Below are 25,063 nucleotides of genomic sequence, written 5' to 3'. Positions count from 1 at the left end.
GTACATGAAGCATTTGTTCAACCCAGTGTCCGCAGAGAGCCAGCACTTGAGGGATGACAGCTGTTGGTACTGCTGGGGGATTTTTCTTTCTTTCTTTTTTTTTTAAGTTGATAAAATTCACATGCCATAAAATCCACCTTTTTTAAGTACACATACAGTCAATTCAGTAGCTTTGAATGTATTCCCCAGATTGCTCAACCAACACCACTGTCTAAGTCCAGAATATTTTCATCACCCCAGAAAGAAAGAAACTCGTCTGTAGTCTGTCCCCGTCCCCCTGTCCCCTCGCCCCTGGCAACCAGTCTCTTTTCTGTTTCTCTGGCTTTGCCTATTCTGGACATTTCATATAAATGAAGTCATACTATGTGGCTTTTGTGACTGGCTTCCTTAGCTTCGCTAAGCGTTCTGTTGTCAAGGTCATGTTATAGCGTGTCTCATTCCTTTTTCTGGCTGAAGAAGACTCTGTTGAATGGGCATATCACACTTTGTTTATCCACTCATCAGGGGATGGACATTTGGGTTGTTGCCACTTTTGGGCTCTTACAAATAATGCTGCCATGGACATTGCTGGGCAGGTTTTTGTGTGGGCGTGTGTTTCCATCCCTTTGGTTTTATATCGAGGAGTGGAATTACTAGGTTGTATTGTAACTCTATATTTAACTGTTTGAGGAACTGCCAGATTCTTTCCCAAAGCAGCGGCACCATTTTACTTCCCCACCAGCAATGACAGCACTTTTGTCTTTTTGATCATAGCCATCTCAGTAGGTATGAAATAATACCTCGTTGTGGTTTTGATGTGCATTTCCCCGATGGCTAATGATGTTGAGCATCTTTTCACACGCACTTGGGCCATTTGTAGGTCTTATTTGGAGAACTGTCTATTCAAATCCTTTGCCCAGGGATGCCTGGGTGGCTCAGTCAGTTAAGCGTCTGCCTTCGGCTCAGGTCATGATTCCGGGTCCTGGGATCGAGTCCCTCATCAGACTCCTTGCTCAGCAGGGAGCCTGCCTCTCCCCCTGCTTGTGCTCGCTTGCTCTCTCTCGCTCTCTCTGCCTCTGACAAATAAATAAATAGTATCTTAAAAAAAAACCCAAATCCTTTGCCCATTTTAAATTTGGGTTGTCTTTTTATTGCTTGTTAATAGTTCTTTATATGGTTTGGATACTAGACTCTTATCAGATGTATGATTTGCAAATATTTTTCCCCATTCTGTGGGTTGTCTTTTCACTTTCTTGATAATGTCCTCTGAAGCACAAAAGTTTTTAATTTTGATGATATCAGATTTACCTATTTTTACTTTGGTTTCTTGTACTTTTAGTATCTAAGAAACCATTACGTGACTCAAGGTCATGAAGATTTACACCCATGTTGTCCTCTAAGAGTTTCACTGTTATAGATCTTATATTTAGATCATGATCCATTTTGAATCAATTCTTGTGTATGGTGTGAGGTAGGATTCCAGCTTCATTATTTCACACATGGATATCTAGTTTTCCTACCACCATTTGTTGAAAAGACTGTCGTTTCCCCGCTCCACTTGAATTATATTGGCACCCTGGTGGACAGTCCGTTGACTCCAGATGGATGGGTCTATTTCTGGTCTCTCAGTTGTATTCCATTGATCTGTAGGTCTGTTCTTGTACCACTACCATACTGCATGATTACTGTAGCTTTGTAGTAAGTTCTTAAATTGGGAAGTGTGAGTCTTCCAACTTTGTGCTTTTTCAAGATTTCAAGATTGGCTCTCCTGGGTCCCTTGCATTTTTACATGAATTTAAGGATTAGCTTGTCAGTTCCCACTAAAAGAAAGCCGGGATTTTGATGGGGATTGCGCTGAATCCATAGATAACTGTGGGAGTGTTGCCAGCTTCATATATTAAATGTCTTATTCATGAGCATGGGATGTCCTATTTATTGAGATCTTCTTGAATGTTTTTCAGCCACATTTTATAGTTTTCAGCATTTAAGTCTTTGGTTAAATTTATTTCTTAAGTGTTTTTATTTTTTAATGCTACTGTAAGTAGAATTATTTTCTTAATTTCATATTCAGATTATTCTTTGCTAACATATAGAAATATAATTGTTTTATTGTGTGTGTATATTGATCTTTTCTTTTGCAGTCTTACTGAACTTATTTATCTTAATAGGTTTTGGGTTTTTGTGTGTGTGGATTCCTTGGGATTTTCTGTAAACAGGATCACATCACCTGCATAGAGAAGCAGTTTTACATCCTCTTTCCTGTCTGGAGGCTTTTTATTTCATTCTCTCTCCTAATTACCCTGGCTAGAACCTCTACTACGGTGTTGAATAGAAGTGGCAAGAACAGACATCCTTGTCTTGTTCCTAGTCTTAAGGGGAAAGCATCCAGTCTTTCACCCCAACGTAGAATGTTTCTGTGGTTTTTGTAGATGCTCTTTAATCAGATTGAAGAAGTTCCCTTCTATTCCTGGTTTGTTGTGTGTCTTTATCCTGAAGGACATTGGGTTTTGCCCAATGCTTTTTCTGAGTCTTCTGGAGATGATCATCTCAGTAAAAGCTTTGTCCTTTATCCTGCTAATATGAAGTGAGCACTTTCTCTGCTAGGGAGCTAGCTTCCCAGGTCTGAGCTTCCCCAGCTACACCACATACTCACTGTGTAACTCTGGGCAGGGGATGTCGCCTGTAAACTGGGAGTGACTACTTTCTCATGGGGCTCTTGTGAGGGGGCTTGAATTGCTTTGTAGACGGTGTTGTCTGGCACATATCAAGTGCAGTTTACGGAACACTTGGCTATGATTGGTGACATGTGAAAGCGTGGGTGGGCTAGGGTGGGAGGGGTCACTGATGGGGGCATTGCAAGGCTAATGTAGGGCCAGGCTGATGCACCTGTTCTGAAACGTCTGCTCATGGAGAGTCCGGAAGCTGTCACGGGAAGTGGCCTGTTGGGCTCCAGTTGTCTCTGAACCTTCCTTTGGGAAGGGATGGGCCACGCCTGAGGCACAGGTGAGCACCTGTCTGCTGCAGGACCCTCCAGTTTGTTCAGGCCTTGCGTGTCACATTCGGTCAGGTCTGGGCTGCAGGGGCTGTGTGTTCGCAGCAACAAGCTTCCCCGCCTGGGCTCTGAGTCCAGGCTTGGGGGCGGGGCAGGAATGGGGCCTTGTCTAGATAGTGACTTACGGCTGAGAGCCAACACGTAGCCCCAGCTCCCTACCCCGACTTTCCTGACTTCTCTTTTCCTGGCCTCCCCTTTAACCTGGCTCCTCATCCTGCCTCTGTCATTGACCGTCATGTGACTTTCGGCAGACTGCTTGTTGGGGCCTGTTTTGGCCTCTGTCCACAGAGACACTGTCATAGCAGTTTGAGGATTAAATGAATGCTCTGTTTGGAGGGCCTGTAGCACCGTTTGCCAGGGCTCAGCAAACACTGTCCCCAAACCACCCTCTTGTGGTCCCCAAGAAGCCCTGCAACCCCTGAAATCTGCCAACACTTCTGCGCCTATATGGAGTTTGGATTTTACAGGTGGGTGGGGAGAGAGATAAAAACACTTTTAATATGCCCTGTGTAATTCTTGGCATTCATTTTTATGAGCTGTATGAGGCTGGATCTTACCTTGGTTTAATGTACTGACCTTCTAGCCAGCCAAGTAGCTCAAAGTTCCTGGAGACAGGCCACTTTGCTTCTTTACTTTTTGGTTTGTTTTCCAAGGTTTGGGGGAGGAGGGCACCTTACCAACACTGACCTTTCCCTGTCCCTATGCTCAGAAGTACAGGGTGGTCCCACCTCCTGAGGAGCTGCTGGTCTGATCTGAGAAGGGGCCTAGACAAGAAGCAGTAATAACAAGCCAGTAATGTAATTTAGCAAACGGTAGGGAGCATCAGAATACATTTGGTTATCCCACAGATCATCTGTTTTGCTGCCCTAACTCGGTGCCTGGCACCAGGAGCATTCCGACAACCAGAGCAGACTCAGCTCCCAGAGCTTTTCAGAAAAACCAGATGTACCGAGAACCCACTGGATGGGCGCCCCTCTGAAACCGGGGACTCAGGCAAGCCAGGGTGTGAGAAGGTGTTGGCAGCGGGGCAGGGCCAGGGTCAGAGTGTGTCTGCAGGAGGCTGGAGAAGGGCCTTGAGCGTGCTTGAGAGAGGGAGGGAGGGAGGGAGGGAGGGAAGGAGTCAGGAGGCCACACCAGCAGGCAGTGGCTGATGAGAGGTGTCCCCCCAGCCTCGGCTTCCTTCTCATACGATTTTTCTGCAGACTTCAGAGGTGCACGCAAAGCCCATAGCACAGTGCTAGACGCGCGGCCGGAGCTAACCCCACAGCGTCACTCCTGCAGTTACCGTGAAGCCAGTAAGGCGTGTGGTAGGAGAAGGCTTTATTGAACCAGATAATGTTCATAGTTTACTGAGTGAGCATTTGGGTTCCCAGACAGTATCCGGTTGTGGAGTTCTGTGCGCGTACATGTGCACGTGCCTCTAGGCTTGGTTGCAGTAGTAGTCGTATCTGTGAGCGCATGTGGTTCTTTTCTTTGGTCTTCAAGTTTTATGCTTATCGTACGTTGGTTCTGTAATTACAGAAATGTTAACACAAAACGTAATTAAAGACCACCCCGCTGTTACTGTTGGTGTCTGTGCGCACGCTTGCGCCCTCGCGGAGCTGGGGTGTCCACTCAGGAGAGCAGGGGTGCCGAGGGAGGCCCCGGGGAGGTGGGTCTGTCACAGGAAAGTGGGCCTGGGGGCTAGCGGGCGGCCTGCTGACGTGGGCTTCTTCTCTGTCCACAGATGACAGGATCTGCTCACCACCCTTCATGGAGCTCACGAGCCTGAGTGGAGACGACACTATGAGGCTCCTGGAGCAGAACGGCCTGGCGTTCCCCTTCAGTGCGTACCGCCCCGGGCCCCGCTGGGCAGGCTCGGCAGGCCCGGCAGGCCATGGGCCGGATGGTGGTGGGGGCCTGTCTGTGGCTCCCCGGGACACACGAGGGCCTTGGCTGCCAGGGAGGACTGAGCCCCGCGTCCCGCTCCCGCCTGCACAGTGGAGATGGGTCTTCAGGTGGTGTGGGCTGGAGGTGCTCTTCTGCTGGCCCGGCAGCGTCTGTCCAGACCACCCTGAGTGCGGATGCTGGCCACCGTTGAGCCAGCCTGTCTCCCTAGCTCCCCACTGCCCCTTATCCCCACGGGCTGCAGGAGTTTCAGGAATTTCTCCCCATGTCTGCCAGATCAGGCTCTGTGGGGAAGTCACCTCACTGATTTCTCTCTGCTTTTCTCTCCCTGCTCCATAGTTTGCAAAACCAGAGTGGCTCATGGCACCAACTCTCACGAGGTAAGCAGAAACTTTGACTGCCCTCTTCCCCCACTTCCTCCCCCCGTGCCCCTGTCTTTCCAGCTCACAGTGTCCCTCTGGGAGCCCGCAAGAGTCTGTGTGCTAGATCCCACCCCTGCTGCTCCCGCTCCCTGTCTTGCCCCTGCTTGTGGCTCTGCACACTGTCGCCAGCCTCTGCCCATGCCTGGCCTGTCGCCAAGGGTGGGAGGCGTGTGCCAGGGGTCTGCCTGCCCCCTCTGAGCCCTTGCAGATCCTACTGCAGTTTGACCTGTCCGGCTTTACGACCTCTGGCTTGTCAGTCACTCCCTGGGCGCCCGCTCTATGCCGGGCCCTGCACCGGGCCCCTCTGCGTGCTGTGAGCTGGAAAGATGCTCTCACTGCCCCCACAGCACCTGCCCGCCAACCTCCCACCTGCCCTGTTCACTAGTACCCGGTCCCTCTGTGGGTCAGCGCCTTGCGCTTCTCTGACTGGCAGGGTGGCTCTAGTCACTATTAGCGTGGTTAGACCCTCCTGATGCAGAAAAGCTCAGCCTGCAGGAGAGTAACCGCTTCTCTCCGTGAGAGAGTTCTGGACTCATACAGACCTGGGAGCAGGTCTGGCTCTGTGCACTGCCAACTGTGTGACTTTGGGCAGATCCCCCAACCTCTCTGAGTGTCTGTCCGCACTTGGAAGTGGGGATGTGATGGTGGTTGAGGAGGAGGAGGGGCTTGCTGCCCGTGCTGCTGTGGGGCCTGGCGCAGAAAGCGTTGGGTGCGCTGTGAGGGAACCAGGTATGGAGCCTGCCAGGTCACTGCAGAACGGTGGGGGTGTTCGGATCCAAGTGAGCTCCCTCCTTGGCAGGAGTCTCGACCCTCACGTCTGGGGTCGCTGTGTTCCGGGGAGGCTTTCATCCCGTAGTCTAGCTGTTGGAATCTGGCTCCAAAATGTACACATGTGCATCCCTGTCTCTCCCGACCCACAGTGTGCTGTGCCAGGGAGGGGCTCCTCTTCTCCTGAGCGGGCGGTTGGGAACGGAGCCTCCAGGGTTGGAACCTGGAGGCTCCCAGGGAGTTGGTGTGTGCCGCAGGCCGCCTGCCTCCTGGGAGGCTTTCACGTCACAGGGCTGCCCCCTCGGGTGGGGCGCCCCCCACAGCATGAGTCTGGAGGTTGGGGGGCAGGGCTCCTCACCTATTCTAGGGGTGCCTGGGGATGTTGAGTGCAGCGAGGATAGAGGACAGCTCTATGGACATGATTGGTTTTAGACAGCAAAGTGAGGCTTTCTGATTAGGGTCCTCACCTCTACTGAGGTCTCTCTGAGTCCCCCAGCCCCAAGCTCAGTGAAACCCAACTAGTTTGGCCAAACTACTCCCTTTTCATTGTGTGTTCACAGAGCTGCCTGGGTTTTTGTTTGGTTTTTAAACCAGGGCAAGCACACTGATTTGCTTAGAGTGAAATTACCAACCCCCGCTTCTGAGTTGAACCCCTGAGCCAGAAGCCCAAAGCACCTCTGAAGCTATCCTGTGGTAGTTACTGCTGCTGTTTTATAAGTGGGGAAAATGGAGCAAGTTCCCCCCCCGCACTCTGGTGGCTGGGCGCTGGAGCTAGGACTTAAACCCGTGTCTGGCTCCAGAGCCCCCTGTGTTCTTTCCCTTCCTCGGCAGAAGGCTAAGGGGACGGTCCCTGTGGCGCGTGCACACACACACGTACATGCAGTGCGTGCACGGTCTGTTTCCCTGCGTGGCCTGCTTCTCTGCTTCTGCCCCGTGCGGCTAAGCACCAGGAACGTTGGGGTGGTGCTCTACGACCGTGGATGCCAGGGGCGGCAGCCGGCGCAGGCAGCCAGCTGTCCAGGCTCCGACATTCCTGCCCCGAGTCCTGGGCATCTGGTGGCTCCTTCCTGGGGCCTGTGGGCTGCAAGGGATTAGCCGTGGCCCCAGACCGGCAGCTGACGGCCCAAGCAGAGATTTTTCTCCAGCTGCCCTTCTGCTCTCCCTGCTTTAGTGGCCTACCAGATCCTTCCAGGGGGGACCTTTGTCCTCAGACAGTCAGGGACTGGGAGCAGCATGTTCCTGTCCCTCAAGCCTCCGTGTAGCTTACTCTGCGTGTCAGAGGCCAAGGCTGCGTGCTGGGCAGACTCAGTCCCATCCTGGGCTCTGTCACTTTCCAACAAGCCACTGAGCTTTTTAGGGCCTCAGTTTCCTTGTCTGTAAAAGGTGCATGAGAATAGTGCCCCCCTCAGAGGTGCATTGTGAGGACAGCACCAGGTGACTCACATAAAGCGGTCGGAACAGGGCTGGGCATGTCGTGAGTGGGCAACCAGAGGCAGCCTTTGTCCACATACGGATTTTGACTCAAGGCCTCCCAACTCCCGATCCGTTGCCTTCCACTTCCTGCCTCACCTGGATCTTTGTGGAGAAACCTCTAAGGAGGTCATAAAGAATGCGTAGTATACAACTGGGGGTCCTATTTCCTGGATCACAGTGTGAATAGAGGAGTTGTGCAGTGCACAGCCAGCTCAACCCTACAGGGAGAGCCTGATGTTGCAGGATTTCTAAGCCCCCAGAGTAGGAGTGAATTGATCCCCAGGTGTTCTTCTCAAGTCTCACTCCACTCACCCTGGCTTGAGATTTTTCATGGAGAGTCCTCGGTTCACAGCGATGGTCCTTGGTAGCAGAGCTCTGGACTGGTGACGTGCCCCTGTGTCTAAGACTGAGTAGGTAGTGGACTCTGACAGCCCTTGGCCCCCTGTCCCCACAGATGGCCATCGTGTTCAACCAGGAGGGCCTGAGTGCCATCCAGCCACCCTGTGTGGTCCAGAACTTCATCAACCACAACGCCGTCCTGTACAAGGTGTTTGTGGTGGGCGAATCCTACACTGTCGTCCAGAGGCCCTCGCTGAAGAACTTCTCTGCGGGCACGTCAGGTAACCAAGCCTTCTGCCGTCTCGGGGGCCCAGCTGGGACAGGCATCAGCCGTCGGTCCTACAGCATTTCCACTGCCACCCTGTGTTACTTTGTGGGGGGGTGGCGGGGATGGGCTGATCTGAAGGTTGAAGGAGTTGCATGCAGTAGGTGGGGAGGTCTCGGAGAACAAGGTGAAACCCCATCCCACCAGGTCATTGTAGGGTCTCCATCCATCTGAAATACCAGGATGCTTCCTGGGGCCCCACACAGAAATGAGACTCATGAGGAACATGCTAGAATGGATGATGGGCCCTTCAGGGAAGTGAGTTTGGGAAAGGGCCCCTCGTATTTTGAGGGCCAGAGTGCTGACTGCTTTATCAGGTCCCCTTTTTCCAAATGGGGAAACACTGAGTTACTAGCCGCTTCTGCAGCCACTGAGGTGGCTCTGCGCTCCGTTCGAAGTCCTGCAGGTTCATGGCGCTTCCTAGCTGTGGGACCTCCGCCAGGTACATGTGGGCAGTCACCCCCACCAGGCCCCCTCTTTGCAGGGGTGAGGACTGAGTCCGAGTGTTTCGGATCCCGGGTATCCCTCAGGTGTCACAGGGTGGCGGTATCTGCAGGATGCTGCTGTCATTGGAGGCTGAGGGGCTCCACAAACTCAACTTTTTTTTAGCTGCTCTCCTGACACCAGGTGGCCCTTGGCCCTTTCAAAAACAGACACTAAGATAAGGATTTGCTCGTGTTGGGGCTGCTCAAAAGAATGTCTGGGGGTTCTGAAGGCATCTCTAAGGCAAGTTCCAGAAACCTTTGGCACAGAGTAACAGCGTCTTTGAAATAAGCAGAGCTTTCTGAGAGGACCCCTTGGAGGATATTTGATTGTCCTCATGTGGTTTGCTCAAACACGCCGTACATTTATCTCTGCAAGGGAACCCAGCCATCACCAGATGTATTGAAATACCGGGCTGTTCTGTCTCCATCTGAGCAAACAGATGTGTCTTCTTAAAAAGTCTCCCCTGCTGGGATTGCCTGTCACCATCCGCTCCTGGTGGCTTTAAGCCACTTCTCGAATGAAGTTCAGCTGTTCTTGTCTTCCTCTCTCAGCTGTTCTTCCCTGGACGGCTTTTTTCTTCCCATTAACAGAACACAGAGAGCAGATACTTTGGAAATGTGCATCGATTTTTCACTTCCTTTCTGGGTGCAGGCAGCCTCCTCGTCGGGTGTGGGGCCCCAGGACTCGAGGCTGCAGTGTCAGGGTTTGGGACATCCCCATTGTCACCCTGGTCCCAGCCCCAGCACACTGGGATGATGGAATGATCTAGGGGTGAGAGGACCACGGACTGGGGTGAGGGGGGGTCGTCTTTTTGTGTGTGACTGGATACCAGCAAGAGGCATTCTTACAGATTATGGACTGGAAGAGTAGGCTGTATGCCCAGCATGGAGCCCAGCTTGGGGCTTGAACTCACAATCTTGTGATCAAGACGTGAGTGGAGATTAAGAGTCGGACGCTTAACCAACTGAGCCACCCAGGCTCCCCAAGAGACTTTAAAAAAAAAAAGAATCCTCTATTATTTTCCTGATTTTTAAAAAATACTATGTTTTAAGTCTTTGGAAAATGTGTTAAATTAAGAGTGGTATACCTTATGTAGCTCCCTTTCTTTTCTTTTCTTTTTTTTTTTCCTTTACCAAAATTCTTCTGCCTGTAAAAGGAATTTATCACCAGGTTTTCTTCCTTTGGAGACAAAAAGTATTCTTTTTTTTTCTCCTTTTCCTCCTGGTTGCAAAGTGCTGGGCCAGCTTCTGTCTCAGCACCAGGAGCCTTTCGCAGCAGGGTGTGGACTCTCTGTCCTGTGTCTTGAGGGTGCGGGCTCCATGTCTGTGTGTCTTCTGACCATTTCCAGCTTGCCGGTTTTCCATAAAATGTCAGCTGGGGCCAAATCAATGAGTAGATAAGCACACAGAGCTAATGCCGAAATGTTTATTGTGCTCAGATAAGCTGACCTAACTTTCAGCGTGTTCGTCCATCCATCCCCAAAGCTGGTTTCATGTCTGCAGCCTTTGGGGCATCATGCCAGGGAGCTGGCGTGGGCTTTGTTCTCTTGATACGTGTGTGCTTTCCGGATCAGAAGCATAAATCGACAGTGGTCCTTTAAGCTGGACCAATTGAGCAGGGGGGCTTTGGGGGCTCTGGGCTCTTTCTAGCCCCCACCCTGGCTTTCTGGTTCTCGTCTAGCACGGCAGGCCTGCAGCTTCCCCTGTCCATGCAGGGAGCTGTGGCTCTTGAGTGGGATTCTTCAGGACCTCGGGGAGGGCAGCCAGGGACACTAGCCTTCCCTCCTTAACTGCCGTGCTCTGTTGATTCTCAGGGCCATTTTTCGTGTTTACTGGATGGCATCTCTGAAGTCAGGTGTGTCCTAGGGCCGGTGGCATCTCGCGCTTGCCTTGGCTGGAATGGAAGTCAGGTTCTTACTGAGAGGGTTGGTGGTATCCTGCGCCAGCCACCAGGAGCACACATTCTCTGCCTTTCGTTCACAGCTGGGGAGATGGCTCCCCTCTCTCTCCCCAGGGCCAGGATCCAGATGGGCACGTTTCTCCGCTCCCCCTTTTGTTCGGTGGATTTACTTCTGTTTCTTGACTGTGAGGACTAGTGCCTTTATTCTCCTCTCCTTTCTGGGCCTTTTTCCCTTGGGGTCCATAAAAGAACGGCATCACTTAGCACATAGAGCTGGGCTCGGCAGACTTTTTCTGCAAAAGGCCAGATAGTGAGAATATCCAGCTCTGTCGTAATTATGTACCTCTGCCCTTGGAGCATGAAAGCAGCTGTAGACAGTGTAGAAGCAGCTGGGCATGCTGTGGTCCCATAAAACTGTATGTACAAATGCAGGTGATAGGCCGGATTTGGCCTCCCGGCTCTGGTTTGCTGACCTGCCACCTGCAGCCTCTCCGTAGATGCCGCATCTCCTTGAAGCTGCCCAGCCCTGTGCCAGGTACTGATCCGGGAGGGAACGAGATAGTCAGCCAAGCACCCTGCCCCCGTGTGCTCGCATTCTATGGGAGAGAGCGCCCATGTGCAAAGAAATAATAAAAAGATGCATCATGGCATAGATGAAGGGCTCCAGAGGAAGCAGTGGGGTCCGGGGCTGCCACTGGCTGAGGGAGCCCCTTGGACAGGGCAGCCAGGGCCGCCCCTCTGTGCGGCGGATACACGTATGGGACCTGGCAGAGCATCTGGGCCCCCGTCTGCAGTGCTGTGACCTGTTTCCCCGGCCCCGAGACCTGCGTGGAGATGAGGCAGACGGAGCAGAAGAGTGAGTGGCCGCTTCTCCTGACTACTGAGTTACTGCAGTATTGGGGTATTAAGCTGGTCATGGACTCTCTTCTTTCTCATCTGTAAATTGGGGGCCACGGCACCCCTATTCCCTTCATTGCTCTCCCGCCCCCGCAGGGTGTTGGTGGGGCTTCTTCACTCAGGCTGTGTGTCTCAGGACCGCTGTGGACATGGGGGATGCCTGGGGCCCCAGATCCAGAGTGCTCCTGTGATTAGGGTGCCAGGGCCTAGCCAGCTTCATCTTTAGAGGGACTGGGTCTCTTAAAGCTCCCCGAGGAGTTGGCATCAAAGGATGTGTGACCCATTCTGACCCGTCTCGGCTTCCCGGTCTCCGGGGTCGGGGAGTGGCTGGAAGCTGCCCACACGCCCTGTGGCCCCTGCTCAAGCCAGACACACGTAGGATGTGAGCAGAGGATGGCTCCCCCTCCCCCACCGCCAGTGCTCACCAGTCCTCTGGCCAGAGCCCTCGGGTCAGAGTTAGCCGGGAGGAGAAGCGGTCTCCTTCGAAATGGTCCACGTGTGTGACTTGGTCTTCCTGCCGCAGGGAGCTCTTGGGTGACATGATCTGTCCAGTTCAGCAGGTGTTGGCTGTGCCCTTCTGAGTGCCCAGCTTCTTGCCTTCCTGGCATAAACACCCATGGTGTTGCCTTGTGGCTCCTGCAGGCTTCCCAGCCTCCCTGAACTTGGCTGTGTCTGCCTGCTCTGCATGGCCCTTTACCACCCTTTACCAAGGCTTGCTTTGCCACCCTTGGGGACCCTCGGGGTGGGTGGGAGGCACCCTGAGTTTGGTGGGGTTGGGCCAAGGTGGGCAGTGCCTACAGAGGGCCAGAATCCCCCACTCCAGCTGCCCGATCCCCACTCTGTCCTCTGGCCCGCCGGCCTTGCCACCCCTCAAGGCTCACTCTTTTTGGCTGTCAGCGCCCAGGAGTAGAGATTGGTGGGGCTGCCTGGCGCAAGTCCTGCAGGGTGTTTATTTTCCCCAGGCTCCTCCCCAGGACCGTCTCTCGTGCCCCCCGTCTGGACTGGCTCTGGTCGGAGCGGCGGGAGGACTGTCGGGTACACCGGGGCGGCAAGGGGCCTGTGTGCCCCCTTAGCGGGAAGGACGCCAGGTACATCTCAGCACCTGCCTGCTTGGCCTCCGCCCGAATCACTTTCTCATGCATGATTGTTGCGGCACCGTAATCCTGGAGCTGGTGGGGGTCCTTGGCGATCAGAGCAGGTGCCCCCTGCGGCCTGGCCCCTCCACACCATGGTGCTCAACCAAGGCCCTTCCTATCCTGCACTTAGGGGCCTGGGTCCCAGAGATGAGCAGTGTGTCCTGGGAACGGGAGCCATGATGCCCCATCCTGGAGGGACTGAAGCAGAGGCTGCCAGGGCCACGTAGGGGCTCATGGCCCAGGATATCTCCATGTCATTCTTGGTGGGGGGCATGGGGTGGTGAAGCTCGCGGTTTTGTGATTCTTGCATTCTTGTGCCCATGCTTCCAAGTGCTTGAGAACGTGTGACCGACCAACCTCACTCCATGGGATGGATAGACAAACCAGCTGCTTATTGCTCTCATTATTCTTGGGATCGGTCTGCCCATCTGGGTGGTGCCCCAATGGGATTGAGGGTATGGTGGGAGGCAGACATGGATCAGGAAGTATGGTGTGGGAGGAGGTGGAAGGTGTTTCAGGGGGGCTGTGCCAGCTTCCAAAGCCAGACAAATTGTTCTGTATACTTTTCTTGGATGGATCCTATAAAAGCCCATGTTCCGATTTCCTATTTTTTCCCCTATGTATTTAGGAAACAGCAGAGCCCTTTGTATTCTAAACACTCATGTGCCAGGTGGCTGCTTGGGCATTTCTCAAGTGCTATGCTGAAAAGGAGTTCCATGGTCACATACTGGGAGGGGCTGAAAATACTGGATTAAATAGCATTCACCGGACCTCTTGACTTCGGGCCTTTGATACTCCGGTACACTGCGTTTCCCACTCACTCAGCCACCACGACATCCTCTTAGCCCCTTTTCTAGTGCCATGTCCATAAGACACACTAGACACACTTTGGAATGGGGCCTTGGGTGTTGGGGAAAACCAGATAGGATCCTATAAGATGGTAGCAGAGGTAGGCTCATTAAGGCAATTATTTTTGTATGGGAAATGGGAGCCCTCAGTGGACATGTTTCCGGTCATGGTGCCGTGTCTCCTTGGCGTGGGGGTGCCCGGCTCACTGGGGCCCCAGGTTGGCTGCTACTGGATGCCGAACCGTAAGGCTGCGGAGACTGTGGCTGGAGTGGTGCTGCCCCCTGGTGTCGGTTGGTGGAGTCACCTTCTCTGCCTTGAGCTAACTCCGGCTCCTTCCTGTCTTTGCTTTTTCAGACCGGGAGTCCATCTTCTTCAATAGCCACAACGTGTCGAAGCCGGAGTCCTCATCGGTCCTGACCGCGGTATGTTCCTCCTGCCATAGTGGCCTTCCCTCCCGACCCTGGGTATGCGGGTGCTGCTCGCGGTGGGGCCCAGGGCTGAGCTCTAGCAGAGCATTAGCTTACTCCCGAGGGAAGATTTTCTAACTCTTCTCCCAGAGTGAGGATCTCCCCACCCTCCTCCCAAGTCACGAGGAATTTGCAGACCTGCTTGCTAATCTGCGTTTTTCCTGATTTAAAAAAAAGGGGTGGGAGGCAACAGCACGTCCGTCTTCCTTTCTCTTTCCACGTCTGCGTGAATCCAGTAGCGTTTGTTAAGGGCTGGCTGGTACCTCCGCGGGGGTGGCCCACGGGGTAGGCAGGCTTGGGGCGGGTTCCGGGAACGTTGCTGTGTGACAGGCACCATCCTAGACGCCTCGCGGCATCACGCCTGGGCCCCGACTCGCCCTTGCGGGAGCAGGGCACACAGTTCTGTTTTCCGGACTGGGGAGGCTCATGTTCAGCAAGGTTGAGTGACTTCTCCAGACTCACAGGGCTCTTCACTCAGGGGCCATGCTGGCCCATGACCCCAGATTGGTCTGATGCCAAAGCTGGGTCTCTTGGGAATTTAGGACTTCTTCCCTCACTGGTACTGGCAGAGCAGGGTTTGCCCAGAGCAGAGAGTTAGAAATTGTCACAGGGCAGCTTCTGCCGTCCCTCTCAAGTCCAGCGGGCCGGCGGTCTCCTCTGCCCCTTCCCCTGACCTTGGAGCCCTGGGCTGCGTCTCCTGAGTCATGGCCGTGCTGGCTAATCTGGGAGGATTTGCCTGTGTCCTCCTCCTTGTCCTAGGCTGTTCTCACCAACAGCATCCACTTTAGGCCCCTGCCCCTGGGCCTTACTCCCCCCTTCCTGTACTGGGGGCATGCACTTGCCTATCACCTCCTGCCCACCCTCCCACCCCCCCGGGCCGTCTGTTCATTTCTCGTGTCTGGTTCCTCTGAGGAGCCAGCTGTGTGCTGAGGGTTTGACAGAGCACAGGCGTGGCCTGGGACTGGGAGGGAGCACCAGTGTCCCTCAAGATGTTGAGAGACGTTCCCCAGAACAAGTGCTGTGGTCAGGGAAGCTTGGAAAACAACCAGATTTTTTTTTTTTTTTAAAGATTTTATTTATTTGACACAGAGAAACATAGCGAGAGAGGGAACACAAGCAGGGGGAGTAGGAGAGGGAGAAGCAGACTTCCCGCGGAGCAGGGAGCCCGATGCGGGGCTCGATCCCAGGACCCTGGGATCATGACCTGAACTGAAGGTAGACGCTTAATGACTGAGCCACCCAGGCACCCTGAGAACAACCAGATTTTAAGCCAGAATCTTTCAGCGCCTGGCTGTGTGCAGCACGTAAGATACAAAAAGCTGTTTCGTGCAAGCAAAGGGGTGCTGGTCTTCTAACCTTCAGAGACTTTAGACCCAGTTCCACAGGGCTTCTTCCCTGAGAGGGTTGCAGACCTTGTTTGGCTGGTGACCTTGTGGGGGGGCAGGGGGGCATTCCACAGACTTCCCGGGACACTGCCCCTGCCAGTCCCTGTGTCGCTCTAGCAGCCCCTAGGGCTGTTCACTGATGCCAGAGGGTCCCAGGTAATCTTCTTAGATAATCACCTGTCTGCGGCTCAGCCTGGTGCTTCATCTGTGAAATAGGAAAGCTGAGAAGCTTCGAGAGAGTTCTGGGCCTCCTCTCCACCTGTAGGGTCCGCCCTCATTTCCTCCTTCCCTTCAGCTCCTGACTGCCCTTCAGGAAGCCCCCAGAACTGACACCCCGTAAAACAAGACAAGAGAGGTGGCGCCTGGGTGGCTCAGTCGTTAAGCGTCTGCCTTCGGCTCAGGTCATGATCCCAGGGTCCTGGGATCGAGCCCCGCATCGGGCTCTCTGCTCGGCGGGAAGCCTGCTCTCCCTCTCCCACTCCCCCTGCTTCTGTTCCCTCTCTCGCTGTGTCTCTCTCTGTCAAATAAATAAACTCTTTAAAAAAACAGAACAAGAGAAGTGCGCTCAGCCATGCCCTTTTCTGTGGGAGACGTAAGCCCCTCCTGCCTTCCTCCCTCCCACCAGGGGTTCCTCCAGTCCCCATCGGGGCCTCCTGGCCTGGCCTTGAAGCCCCGCCTTCCTCCCCCTCTGGAGGCCGCTGAAGGCGAACCCCACTCCCACACCTGACTTGCAGGCCCCCACACCCTGCTATCCTAGGGTAGTGGTGAAGAGTGTGGACCCTGACGAGACTAGGTGGCCTCAGCCCCGAGCTCCACCAGGCTTCAGATGTGTGGCCTGGGAGTCACATTGCCTCACTGAGCCTCTCTTTCCCCCTCCTGCCCCGCAGGCTGGTCAGGGTATTCGGGGAGTTAGTGACCTCCTCCATCGCCTCCCCATTTCCCAGAGCATCGTCATTGTCTTCATGTTCACAACCCAGGGGCAGGATCTCTGTGCCTTTACCTTGTCCTAGGATGGCTATTTAGTTTAAGATCATCGAACACCTTCAGAAGGATTTCTGAGATGCCTTAGCTGAGCTGAGAAGGTGCTTTTCTGAGCAGTGTGTTAGGAGACTTGGTGATAATACAGCAGCTGGAGTCAGTCCCCTTCACCAGCACGCCTGGGTGCAAGCCTCTTGGCTCCTACGTCCTGCGGTGCACGTGATTTTATCACCCCATTTCTTGGAGCGAGAAAACAAGGCCCAGAAGTGTACATGATGCCTCAGGGCCTGCAGGGGCGAGTGGGCTGTGCCAAGGCGTCTGCCTGGCTCTCTCTGACTTGGGGAGGACCCCGGGCCACAGGTCCAGTGGCCGAGCTGCCGTGCCGGCTTGAGCCTCTGACTGGCGAGAGTGACCTCGAGGCGGGTCCGGGCTTGGGCAGGTGCTCAGCGACAAGGGCTTGTCCCAGCCAGGCCGGGACTGCCCCTTACGAGGTGTTTCCTCTGCTAGGACGCCGAGGCAGCAGGGTCGTGGGCTCGGGGGCCCTGCCAACTGCGCAGAGCCCGCGGGCGTGGCTTTCACAGCGGGCTGCTGATGGTGCCCTGGTGTGGGCTCCTTGCTCTGTATGTGTCTGCAGGTTCCCCAGCGGCCGTTCTAGCTACCTGTGCTGGGGGAAGGGCCATTTGTGCCCAGGGCTCTGTCCTCAGCCCTCCTGACTTAGCTTTATTTTTATTTTTTTGATTGAGTGATAGTCACATAAGATACAATATAGCCATTCTCAAGTGAATAGTTCAGTGACGTTCAGTCTGTTCACCTTGTGCAATCACCCCCTTCTATCATGTTCCAAAACATTTTCACGACCTCGGAAGAAAACTCTGTACCCATTAAGCAGTCACCCCTTGGCAACCTCTTCCTCTCAACCCCTGGTGACCACGCATCTGCTTTTCGTCTCGATGAACTTGTCTGTTCTGGACCTTTCATATGAGCAGTGTTATACAGCGTGCGTGACCATCGTGTTTGGCTTCTTACGCTTGGCCTGATGTTTTGAGGGTTCACCCACTCTGTGCCATTGTGTAGCCGAATAACGTTTCATCCTGTGGAAAGCACAGTTTGTGTGTCTGTCCGTGTGTTGATGGACATTTGGGTTGTTTCCACCTTTAGCTGTTGCGAGTACTGCTGTGAACGTTGGCATAGTACTTGTTCTCAGTCTGTTGGGTACATACCCAGGAGAGGAATTGCTGGTCACATGGTAATTCTGTGTGTCAGTTTTTGACCCAGCTTCACTTTTATTTCTGATGGGTCGACCACCCTTCTTCCCATTTGGCTTCTGAGCCCCAAGGCCCCCCGGACTCAGGAGTCCAGTATTTATGGGGCACCTCCTGTAACCTCCCCCTGACAGACTCAGAGGCAACACAGGGCCCTCCCTGCCCTAAATGCAGGTGTAGCACCTCCTTCCGACCAGGCCGATACTGTTCCCATCACGTCAGTGACCAGCAGAGGAGAGAGGCCTCGTTGGTCCTGTTTTGCACATGAGCAAACTGAGGCACAGTGAGGCTGAGTACTTTTCCCTAGGACCCCAGAGCTAGTAGAAAGTCACTGTTAGGATTCAAATCCCTATCCCCCGATCCGCAATCCTTCCCGAGGTTCCCCTTCCTCGGCGGCCCTTCCAGGGGCCAAGTTTGAGTCCGTGTGCCTGTCCCAGGCTGGCTGGGACTAGAGCGGGAGACCAGCAGTGTGGGGCCGTCCTTCTGGGTTGTTACAGGGACTAGACACTTAGTACCTGCCCAGAAGCTGGTGGGACTTGGGGAGTGGCCGTGTGAGTGCTGCCCTCCAGGGGTCTGTCCTGCCCCCTTCCAGAGGGGAAGGCCAGGCTTTGGGGCACCTGAGCAGGGTCTCTGTGTGTGGTATGGTGTTGCACCTCCCCACCCATGGCCTGACTTGACTTCCGTTTGTGTGTCTGTGTGTGTGTGTGCACACAGCTGGACAAGATCGAGGGCGTGTTCGAGCGGCCGAGCGACGAGGTCATCCGGGAGCTGTCCCGGGCCCTTCGGCAGGCGCTGGGTGTGTCACTCTTCGGGATTGACATCATCATCAACAACCAGACCGGGCAGCACGCGGTCATCGACATCAACGCCTTCCCAGGTGAGCGTTGGAGCCAGGAACCCCCTTCGTCGGTCTGTAGACCAGTGTCCTTGGGTGATGGGGCAGGCGGGTCGGGTTGACCAGCTCCCTACCTCCCTGGGGTTAGTGCAGTCCTGCTAGGCCTCAGCGCCGCCTGCAAAATGGGTTTATAGTGTGGGGTGAAGTTGGCAAACGAGGTCGGTGCATCCAGCCAGGGAGAGCACAGGGCGCTTAGTGGGCCCGCACTAAATCCCCTTCACCTTCCTCACCTGACCCCGTGCCGGCAGCATTAGCCTTTGTTGGCCAAACCTCAGCTAATCTGTTGGGTCCTTCTGGATTTAACGAGCTGAAAGTATTCCGGAGCAAGTACACCCTCCACAGCTTACCTGTGGGGAACCGAGTCTCCTAGGGAGGGAGAAATTATCCCAGGTCGCAGGACAGGTTGGCGGCTGGGCCGTGCTCCGGCCTGGGCCCTGAGCTGTGGTGCTGGGGACAGGCCTTGGACCCAGCCAGCTCCCTGTTGCTGCGGCGCTGGCTTCTTGCTGTCTGCCAGAGCCCTGAGCAGGACGCATGTCCCAGGGCCCTCAGGGCTGCTGCCACAGCCTGGCTCTGCCGTGCTCCACTCGTCTCAACGCAGCAAGGGGCTCGGTGGGAGATAGCACCCAGCGAACCCTCAGTGGGACCGTTAGCCTGCAGGGATGATGGCCATGACGTCCCCAGTTGGCGTTGGTGGAATGAGCCCGCTTTGCGTGGGAGTGCCCCGAGCCTGGCTCGTCCCCCCCTCCCAGCTGGCTTTGACTTTCAGCTTTATTAAGTAGCTGCACTGGAGGTTAAGTCGGTGTCACTGCTCAGTGGGTGTAAAAACGCTCAGGAAATGGTTCCTACCCTCAAGGAGATTAGCATCTTGTGGGGGAGCCCAAGCGTGGCATGTATGGAGTGCTCAGAGGGTGTGTGCAGGGCGCAGGGTAAGGCCTTTTGCATGGGGCATGGAGTGCGACCACAGGCTGAGCAGCTCCTGGGCATCGGGCTGGGTGCTTGACGTGTGTCCCTTGACTCAGCATGCAGCTAGGCCCAGCCACCATCGCAAGTCACAGCCACGGAAACCGAGGCTGGGAGGACACCACCGGCTCTTTCTGCCATTCAGTCTTGAGGGCCTACTGTGTGTCCCAGCTGGTCCAGACACGCGGGTGCGGCGTGATCCACGGCTCAGAGGAAGGGAAGGAGCTACCTCCTAAGGCCTCTGGGAAGGGCTGGGACAAGGAGGCCAGAGGCGTGGTGAGAACGTGGAGTTTCACTCTGAGCTAGGTAAGAGTGAGGCACTGAGGCCAGTGTTGGGACAATGGCCTGTGTTTCTCCAGTCACCCTGGGTGTAGCCTGCATGGAGGACCTGGGTGTTGGCAGAGGTGGGGTTTTGATGAGTAAGTGACGGAATGAGAGAGACCAAGGGAATCCAGGGCGTGTCAGGGGAAACAATGAAAATAAATGAGAGGATCTAAAGCAGGGAGGACATGGTTAGCGGTGGCCAAGCGTGAGGATTGGTGGGACAAGGAGGGGGTAATGTAGGGCTGTCAGGGTAGAAGTTCTAGAAAGATGGAGATGGGAGATGGTGAGAGCATGGAGCTCTGCACTTGAGCTTTGGCTTTGTGCAAGGTCCTGAGCCGGCCCCCTCCCAGCCTGTGCAGTTTGGGCTGGGCATCACGAGGGCATCCTGGGTGCTCAGAGGAGGGACAGGGACTGTGAGCCAATGTGGGCGGAGGGGCTTCTACCCAGAGGAGCCCAGAGAAGGGCCGCCCAGGTGGGGCCAGGCATGGAGGTGGGGTCTGAGGCAGCCGGAGGGCTGAGGCCGAGCCCAGCAGAGACTGCCTGAGGGAGCACGCCGCTGGGAGCGTCTCCCCAGGAGACGGCTGCTCCCTGGGCTCTCCCGGCTTGGTTGGCAAGCACTCGTGGGCCCGTCCTGAGGAGTGCGTGCCAGGGGAGGCCACGTCGGGCCCTGGGTGGGCAGTAGCGTCCCCGTCGAGGGGGCTGCATGCCAGGCTCAGGAAGTAGTAAGAGCCGCAGCTCTTGGCCGCACAGCAGGCCTGCTCTGAGAGCCCTTTCCCCGCTTTTGTCGACACCACAGCCCAGCGTGCAGTGGGCTGTTAAGATCTCCCTTCAGCCGAGGGGACGTGGCTGGCTGACTAGCCCGGTCCTGTGGCTACCACGTGGTGGAGCTGGGAGCGGCACCATGCCCTCCTGACCACAAGGCTTCCTGCCTCTCAGCCGAAGGCCAGGGTTCAGATCCCGGCCTGCCCTTCCAGGCTGTGACGGGACAAGCCACGGGGGTGGACACTTCTGCCCGTGGGGACAGAGCTTCCCACCGTGCAGAGACAGAGGCGGGGACGTTGGCACAGTGCCCGGCCCCGAGCTGGGGCCCGCAGCGCTCGTTCACGCTCTGTCTGCCCTCCCCAGGCATCGGGGCGCCGGCTGTGTGGCTTTTAGCCAGGTCAGGCTGACCTCAGGGGCGTCCGCTAGCCTCCAGTTCAGCCTCGGGTCTCCATACTACCCCAGGAAGCGCACATGCCCTGCCTTGGGCCTCTTCTGGGGACCGCAGAGTGGTCGCTGAGGGAACAGCCTGACTGTTCTCCAGCCCTCCGCCCTCTGCCTGCATCTCTATCCCGGGATCCCAGCAGCGCACCTGCGCCTCCCTGCCCATCCTCCCTGGCCTCCCCCAGGCCTCGGCGGGCCGCCCAGGACCACAGGATCGTCAAGGCACAGGTGGCACCAAAGCGCCGATTGAGGTCCTGGCTCTGTCACTTGGGAGCCTTGTGTCCTCCGTAAAACGAGGCGAATCCGTGGGTCCCCCTCCCCAGCGGCTGTGAAGAGGCCTGGAGGCCGGCACTTCCTGAGCCTGGTGAACAGCGGCTGTGGGTGTCCACACGCTCACTGACGGGCCCATGTCAGTTCCCCTGTCCATGGGGCCCGTCACTTAACTCTCTGTGCCTCTGTCTCCTCATCTGCAAAATGGGGACAGCGTTGTGAAGAATGACATTGGTGCTCATCAGCTGTTTTACCCGTTGCTGTGGGCACTTCTGCTCCCCCCTCTCAGCCTCGGGCGCCTCAAAGCCATAGCTGTTGTTTGCCGGGCAAGTAAGATTGTGGACAAATGAGGCCGCCCCTGCCGCCTGGCCCCGCATGGGCTCTCCTGTGACAGGGGCTGCGCCCTGCTCACTTCTGAGGCTCATTCCCAGCCAGGCTGTGCTGGCAGCTGGGAGGGCCCTCCTGGAGGACGTGCGAGGGTCCTGGCACCCTCTGAGCACCGGCCTCACGTTGCTGATGGAGGCCACGTTCGTGCGGGCGGTCGGCAGTGCCTGGAGCCCCTCCCGGGGCGGGCACACGCTCTCTGTCCTGGTCTTGGAGCTGTGTGCCCAGCCCTCCGGCCTCCAGGGTGGTTCAGCGTGGGGGGAGGGCGCCCACTCATATTGAATTTCTACCAAAGCAGTTTTTTGGGAGTCAGCGGAATCCTTGCCCCAGATGACAAACGGCTCGGTGGGTAGCTCCCGAGGACGTGTTTGCTGACATTTGCCTTCGTATCTGTGTTAGGAAATAAATGTGGGCTGTGGGCAGCCCCAGGCCCCGCTCTGTTAGAGGCACGGGTGTGGGGGTGCAGTGCCCCACTGGGGACACCCAGTCTCCGTCCTTTGGCTTTGATGCTCCGAGCACGTGGTACAGAGGGCCTCCCCGCGGGTATTTTGGGGGTGAGGAGGCAGCAGGCTCTGTTCCAGGAGCGGCCACTGTCGATCCCGCATCCCCTCGGGCGTGCCCACAGCAGCCTCCAAACCGAGACCTCTCAGTTTACACAGGAGGAAGCTGAGGCTGGGCCACGTGGAGTAGAGGGCTGTTTGTGATTGAGAACGTGAGGAGTGGGCCTTTGGCCCCGCCCTGCCCCGCCCTGCCATTCCTCTTCCCCACGTGCATCTTAGCACACTGGGTGGGTGAGTTCCCGAGACACTGAAGCTGTGCGTGAGAGGGACAGGGTGCAGGGCGTCTGCCTGTCCCGGGCGTGACCGCTTCTCACACCCTCGGGACAGCTGAATTCAAGGACTAGCCCTTTGGGGCCGCCCGCACCCAACTTTGAGTCTAGGCTTGGTGGCTTCGATGTGTGTCCCCTTATTTACTGAGCCTCGGTTTTCTCGAAATCCTGAGCGTGCCCTCCTCGAGTTCTGCGAGCCCTGTGGTCAGCCTGCGCCCCGCTCTGCCCCGCGCCTGCAGCCCGTCTCCACCGCAGCCTGGCTCAGCGCCCCGTGCTGTCTGTCTTTCCCACCCGCAGGCTACGAGGGCGTCACCGAGTTCTTCACAGACCTCCTGAACCACGTGGCCACAGTCCTGCAGGGCCAGAGCACGGCCACGGCAGCCGCGGGGGACGTGGCCCCCCTGAGGCACAGCAGGCTCCTGGCGGAGCAGGCGGGCAGCCTGGCGGGCGAGCGGACGTGCAGCGCCGGCCCCGGCTGCTGCAGCAGCATGATGGGCCCGGACCCCCCCTGGACGTCGGAGGCCGACGCGGGCGGCGTGGGCCCAGGCGGCACCACCAAGCTCCCGCACCAGAGACTCGGCTGCACCGCCGCCGTGTCCCCCAGCTTCCAGCAGCACTGCGTGGCCTCGCTGGCCACGAAGGCCTCCTCCCAGTAGCCATGGAGCCCGGGACCCAGAGGGCGGCGCGGGCCGCAGGGTGCACCTGCTGGGTCAGCCCCTCCCAGCAGTGACGCTCCTACTAAGAATTCCCAGCGATCTGATTCTCCTTTTTCGTCTTCTTCTTCTTCTCCTTCTTCTTCTTCTTTTTTAATTTTTAACCTGATTTTCTGATGTCATGATTGAAATAAGGGGTGGTGGAGGGGGAGATGGAAAAGAACCCTAAGTGGTCCAGCCTCGGGGCAGATGGACATCCCGCCTGATACCTGCTGTGCAGATGTCTTCACTGGGTTTACACTTGCTGTGTCTTCAACACTAGTTCTGAATGTGAGGTGGTGTGTGTGTGTGTGTGTGTGTGAGCGAGTGTGTGAGTGTGTGTGCACATCCACGTCTGTTCGTCTCGATGGCTGCTGTGGATCAGGCCTCGGGGACCCCAGAGGGGGGCAGGCTTTTGGCGGCTGAGCAGAGCGAGTGAGGGGTTCCTTCTCTCTCTCTTTTCTCCAAGCCCTCTGCACCTGGGCCGGGCCCCCTCGCTGTCACCCTCCGACTGGCCGCTTCCACAGCCTTGTGCAGAACGGGGCCTAGAGCCCCAACCAGGTGTGCAGCTGTCCCTCCCAAGAGCAAGAGCCAGAGGGAGTGAGAGGTGCACCCACTGTTTCCTTGGGGGATTCCACGCGGGGGGTCTGGGCTGTGGGCCACCTGTTGCCTGCCCACAAAAGGGAAGAAGGAAGGCCTTGAGTTGGCTTCCCCTTTCCACGTCCAGCTCCCTGGGGTCCACCAGGCCCTTCAGCCTGGGTCCCGTGCAGCCCTGCAGGGGGGCCTCCCTCCCTGGCCAGGCGCTGCTCCCCAGGACCCAGGAGGAGACTGCCTGGTTGGGAGCCCCCGGGCTGATCCCGCCTGTGCCAAGGATTTGTGCCGTGACTTTGGACAAATCACCCCCGGAGTTGCTGGGCCTCTGTGTCCTCATCTCTGATGAGTGGTTGAGCCCAGAGCACTCTGAAGGGCAGGCTTGATGCCCGAGCCCCTGCGGTGCAGCCTGCTTCTCTGAGAAGTCAACCTGCTGCGCCTCCGCTTGGCATCGAGGCGCTCGGGGGCCCTCTTCCCCGGGAGGGGGCGGCTGCCTGTACGCTTCACGTCTTTTCACACCCGCCCAGCGGGCCCGCTCCACCCTTCTCCCATACTCACTGTAAGCCCTAAGCACTAAGCCAGCCAAGTGTGAAGGGAGCTGATCCCCAGAGGGGAGGAAGCCGTTACCCCCTCCTCCATGAGCGTCACCCCGGCCCCTGATGGCAACAGATCCCACCAGCCGATCGGTCCGTTCCCACAGTGCAGCGGGCAGCCCACCTGCCCCTCCACAGAGAAGGGGGCCAGCGAGAGGCTTTGTCAGCCCTGGGACGAGGTGAACCTGGGTTTGATGCATAGGACCCCCTGAGCATGATCTTGTGTCTTCAGATATCCGTTCACTTTGAGAAAGCGGGAAGGGCCTCTGGGCTGCCCTGCAAGGTCCAGTGAGGGTGGCCCCAGAGAGGCTGCTGACCTGGGTGCTCGGAGGGAACTTCAGTCCTGGCTCAGCGGGGGCGTGGGGGTCGCCCACCTTCCGGAAAGGAAGGGCTGGGTGGTGGCCGCCATCGAGCAGGGCTGGGCCTGGGGTGAGGGCTGGTGCCATTGGAACTGCCCGGCTGTCCTGGAACCCGAGGGCCCACTGACTAACCGCGTTTACACGACTTGAGTGTTGAACCCCGATTATAATGTCTGTACGGCGCCTTTCCTAGTCCAACCCTGAGCCCCGGGGAAGCAGGAAAGCGCGGCTGGCCTCTTGCACTGCTTTGTCTCCAAAATAAACTACTGAAATCAAACTACATTTCACACGTGCTTACAAATGTTGCTGAAAGCTTGTGTCGTTCTGGTCTGTTAATGAAATTCCGATCCCGATCTGCC

At 56.4% G+C, this 25,063-nt stretch overlaps 1 protein-coding gene across 9 annotated transcripts in view; it reads left to right on the top strand.

Moving 5' to 3' along the window:
- The window catches only part of ITPK1 (inositol-tetrakisphosphate 1-kinase), a 171,812-nt gene extending 146,831 nt beyond the window's left edge, over positions 1-24,981 (top strand). For 8 of the 9 annotated variants that reach the window (XM_064571518.1, XM_064571514.1, XM_064571515.1 and 5 more), the window contains 6 exons: positions 4,758-4,856; positions 5,258-5,298; positions 8,036-8,201; positions 13,867-13,934; positions 18,319-18,481; positions 22,767-24,981. In XM_064571518.1, the coding sequence (XP_064427588.1) occupies positions 4,758-4,856; positions 5,258-5,298; positions 8,036-8,201; positions 13,867-13,934; positions 18,319-18,481; positions 22,767-23,125 (896 nt within the window). In that variant the 3' untranslated portion in view covers positions 23,126-24,981. Of the gene's footprint in view, positions 1-4,166; positions 4,339-4,757; positions 4,857-5,257; positions 5,299-8,035; positions 8,202-13,866; positions 13,935-18,318; positions 18,482-22,766 lie in introns of those variants that run through there. The other variant, XM_064571516.1, reaches the window with a different exon arrangement.
- The last annotated feature ends 82 nt before the right edge of the window (positions 24,982-25,063 follow it).

The sequence above is a fragment of the Mirounga angustirostris genome, unplaced genomic scaffold, assembly GCF_029215605.1.
Source record: "Mirounga angustirostris isolate CCGP_5_RB_7025 unplaced genomic scaffold, mMirAng1.0.hap1 SCAF_9, whole genome shotgun sequence".
Classification (NCBI taxonomy): domain Eukaryota; kingdom Metazoa; phylum Chordata; class Mammalia; order Carnivora; family Phocidae; genus Mirounga; species Mirounga angustirostris.
Note: the sequence above shows the minus strand (reverse complement) of the source record. Positions and strands in the feature narration are given on the sequence as shown.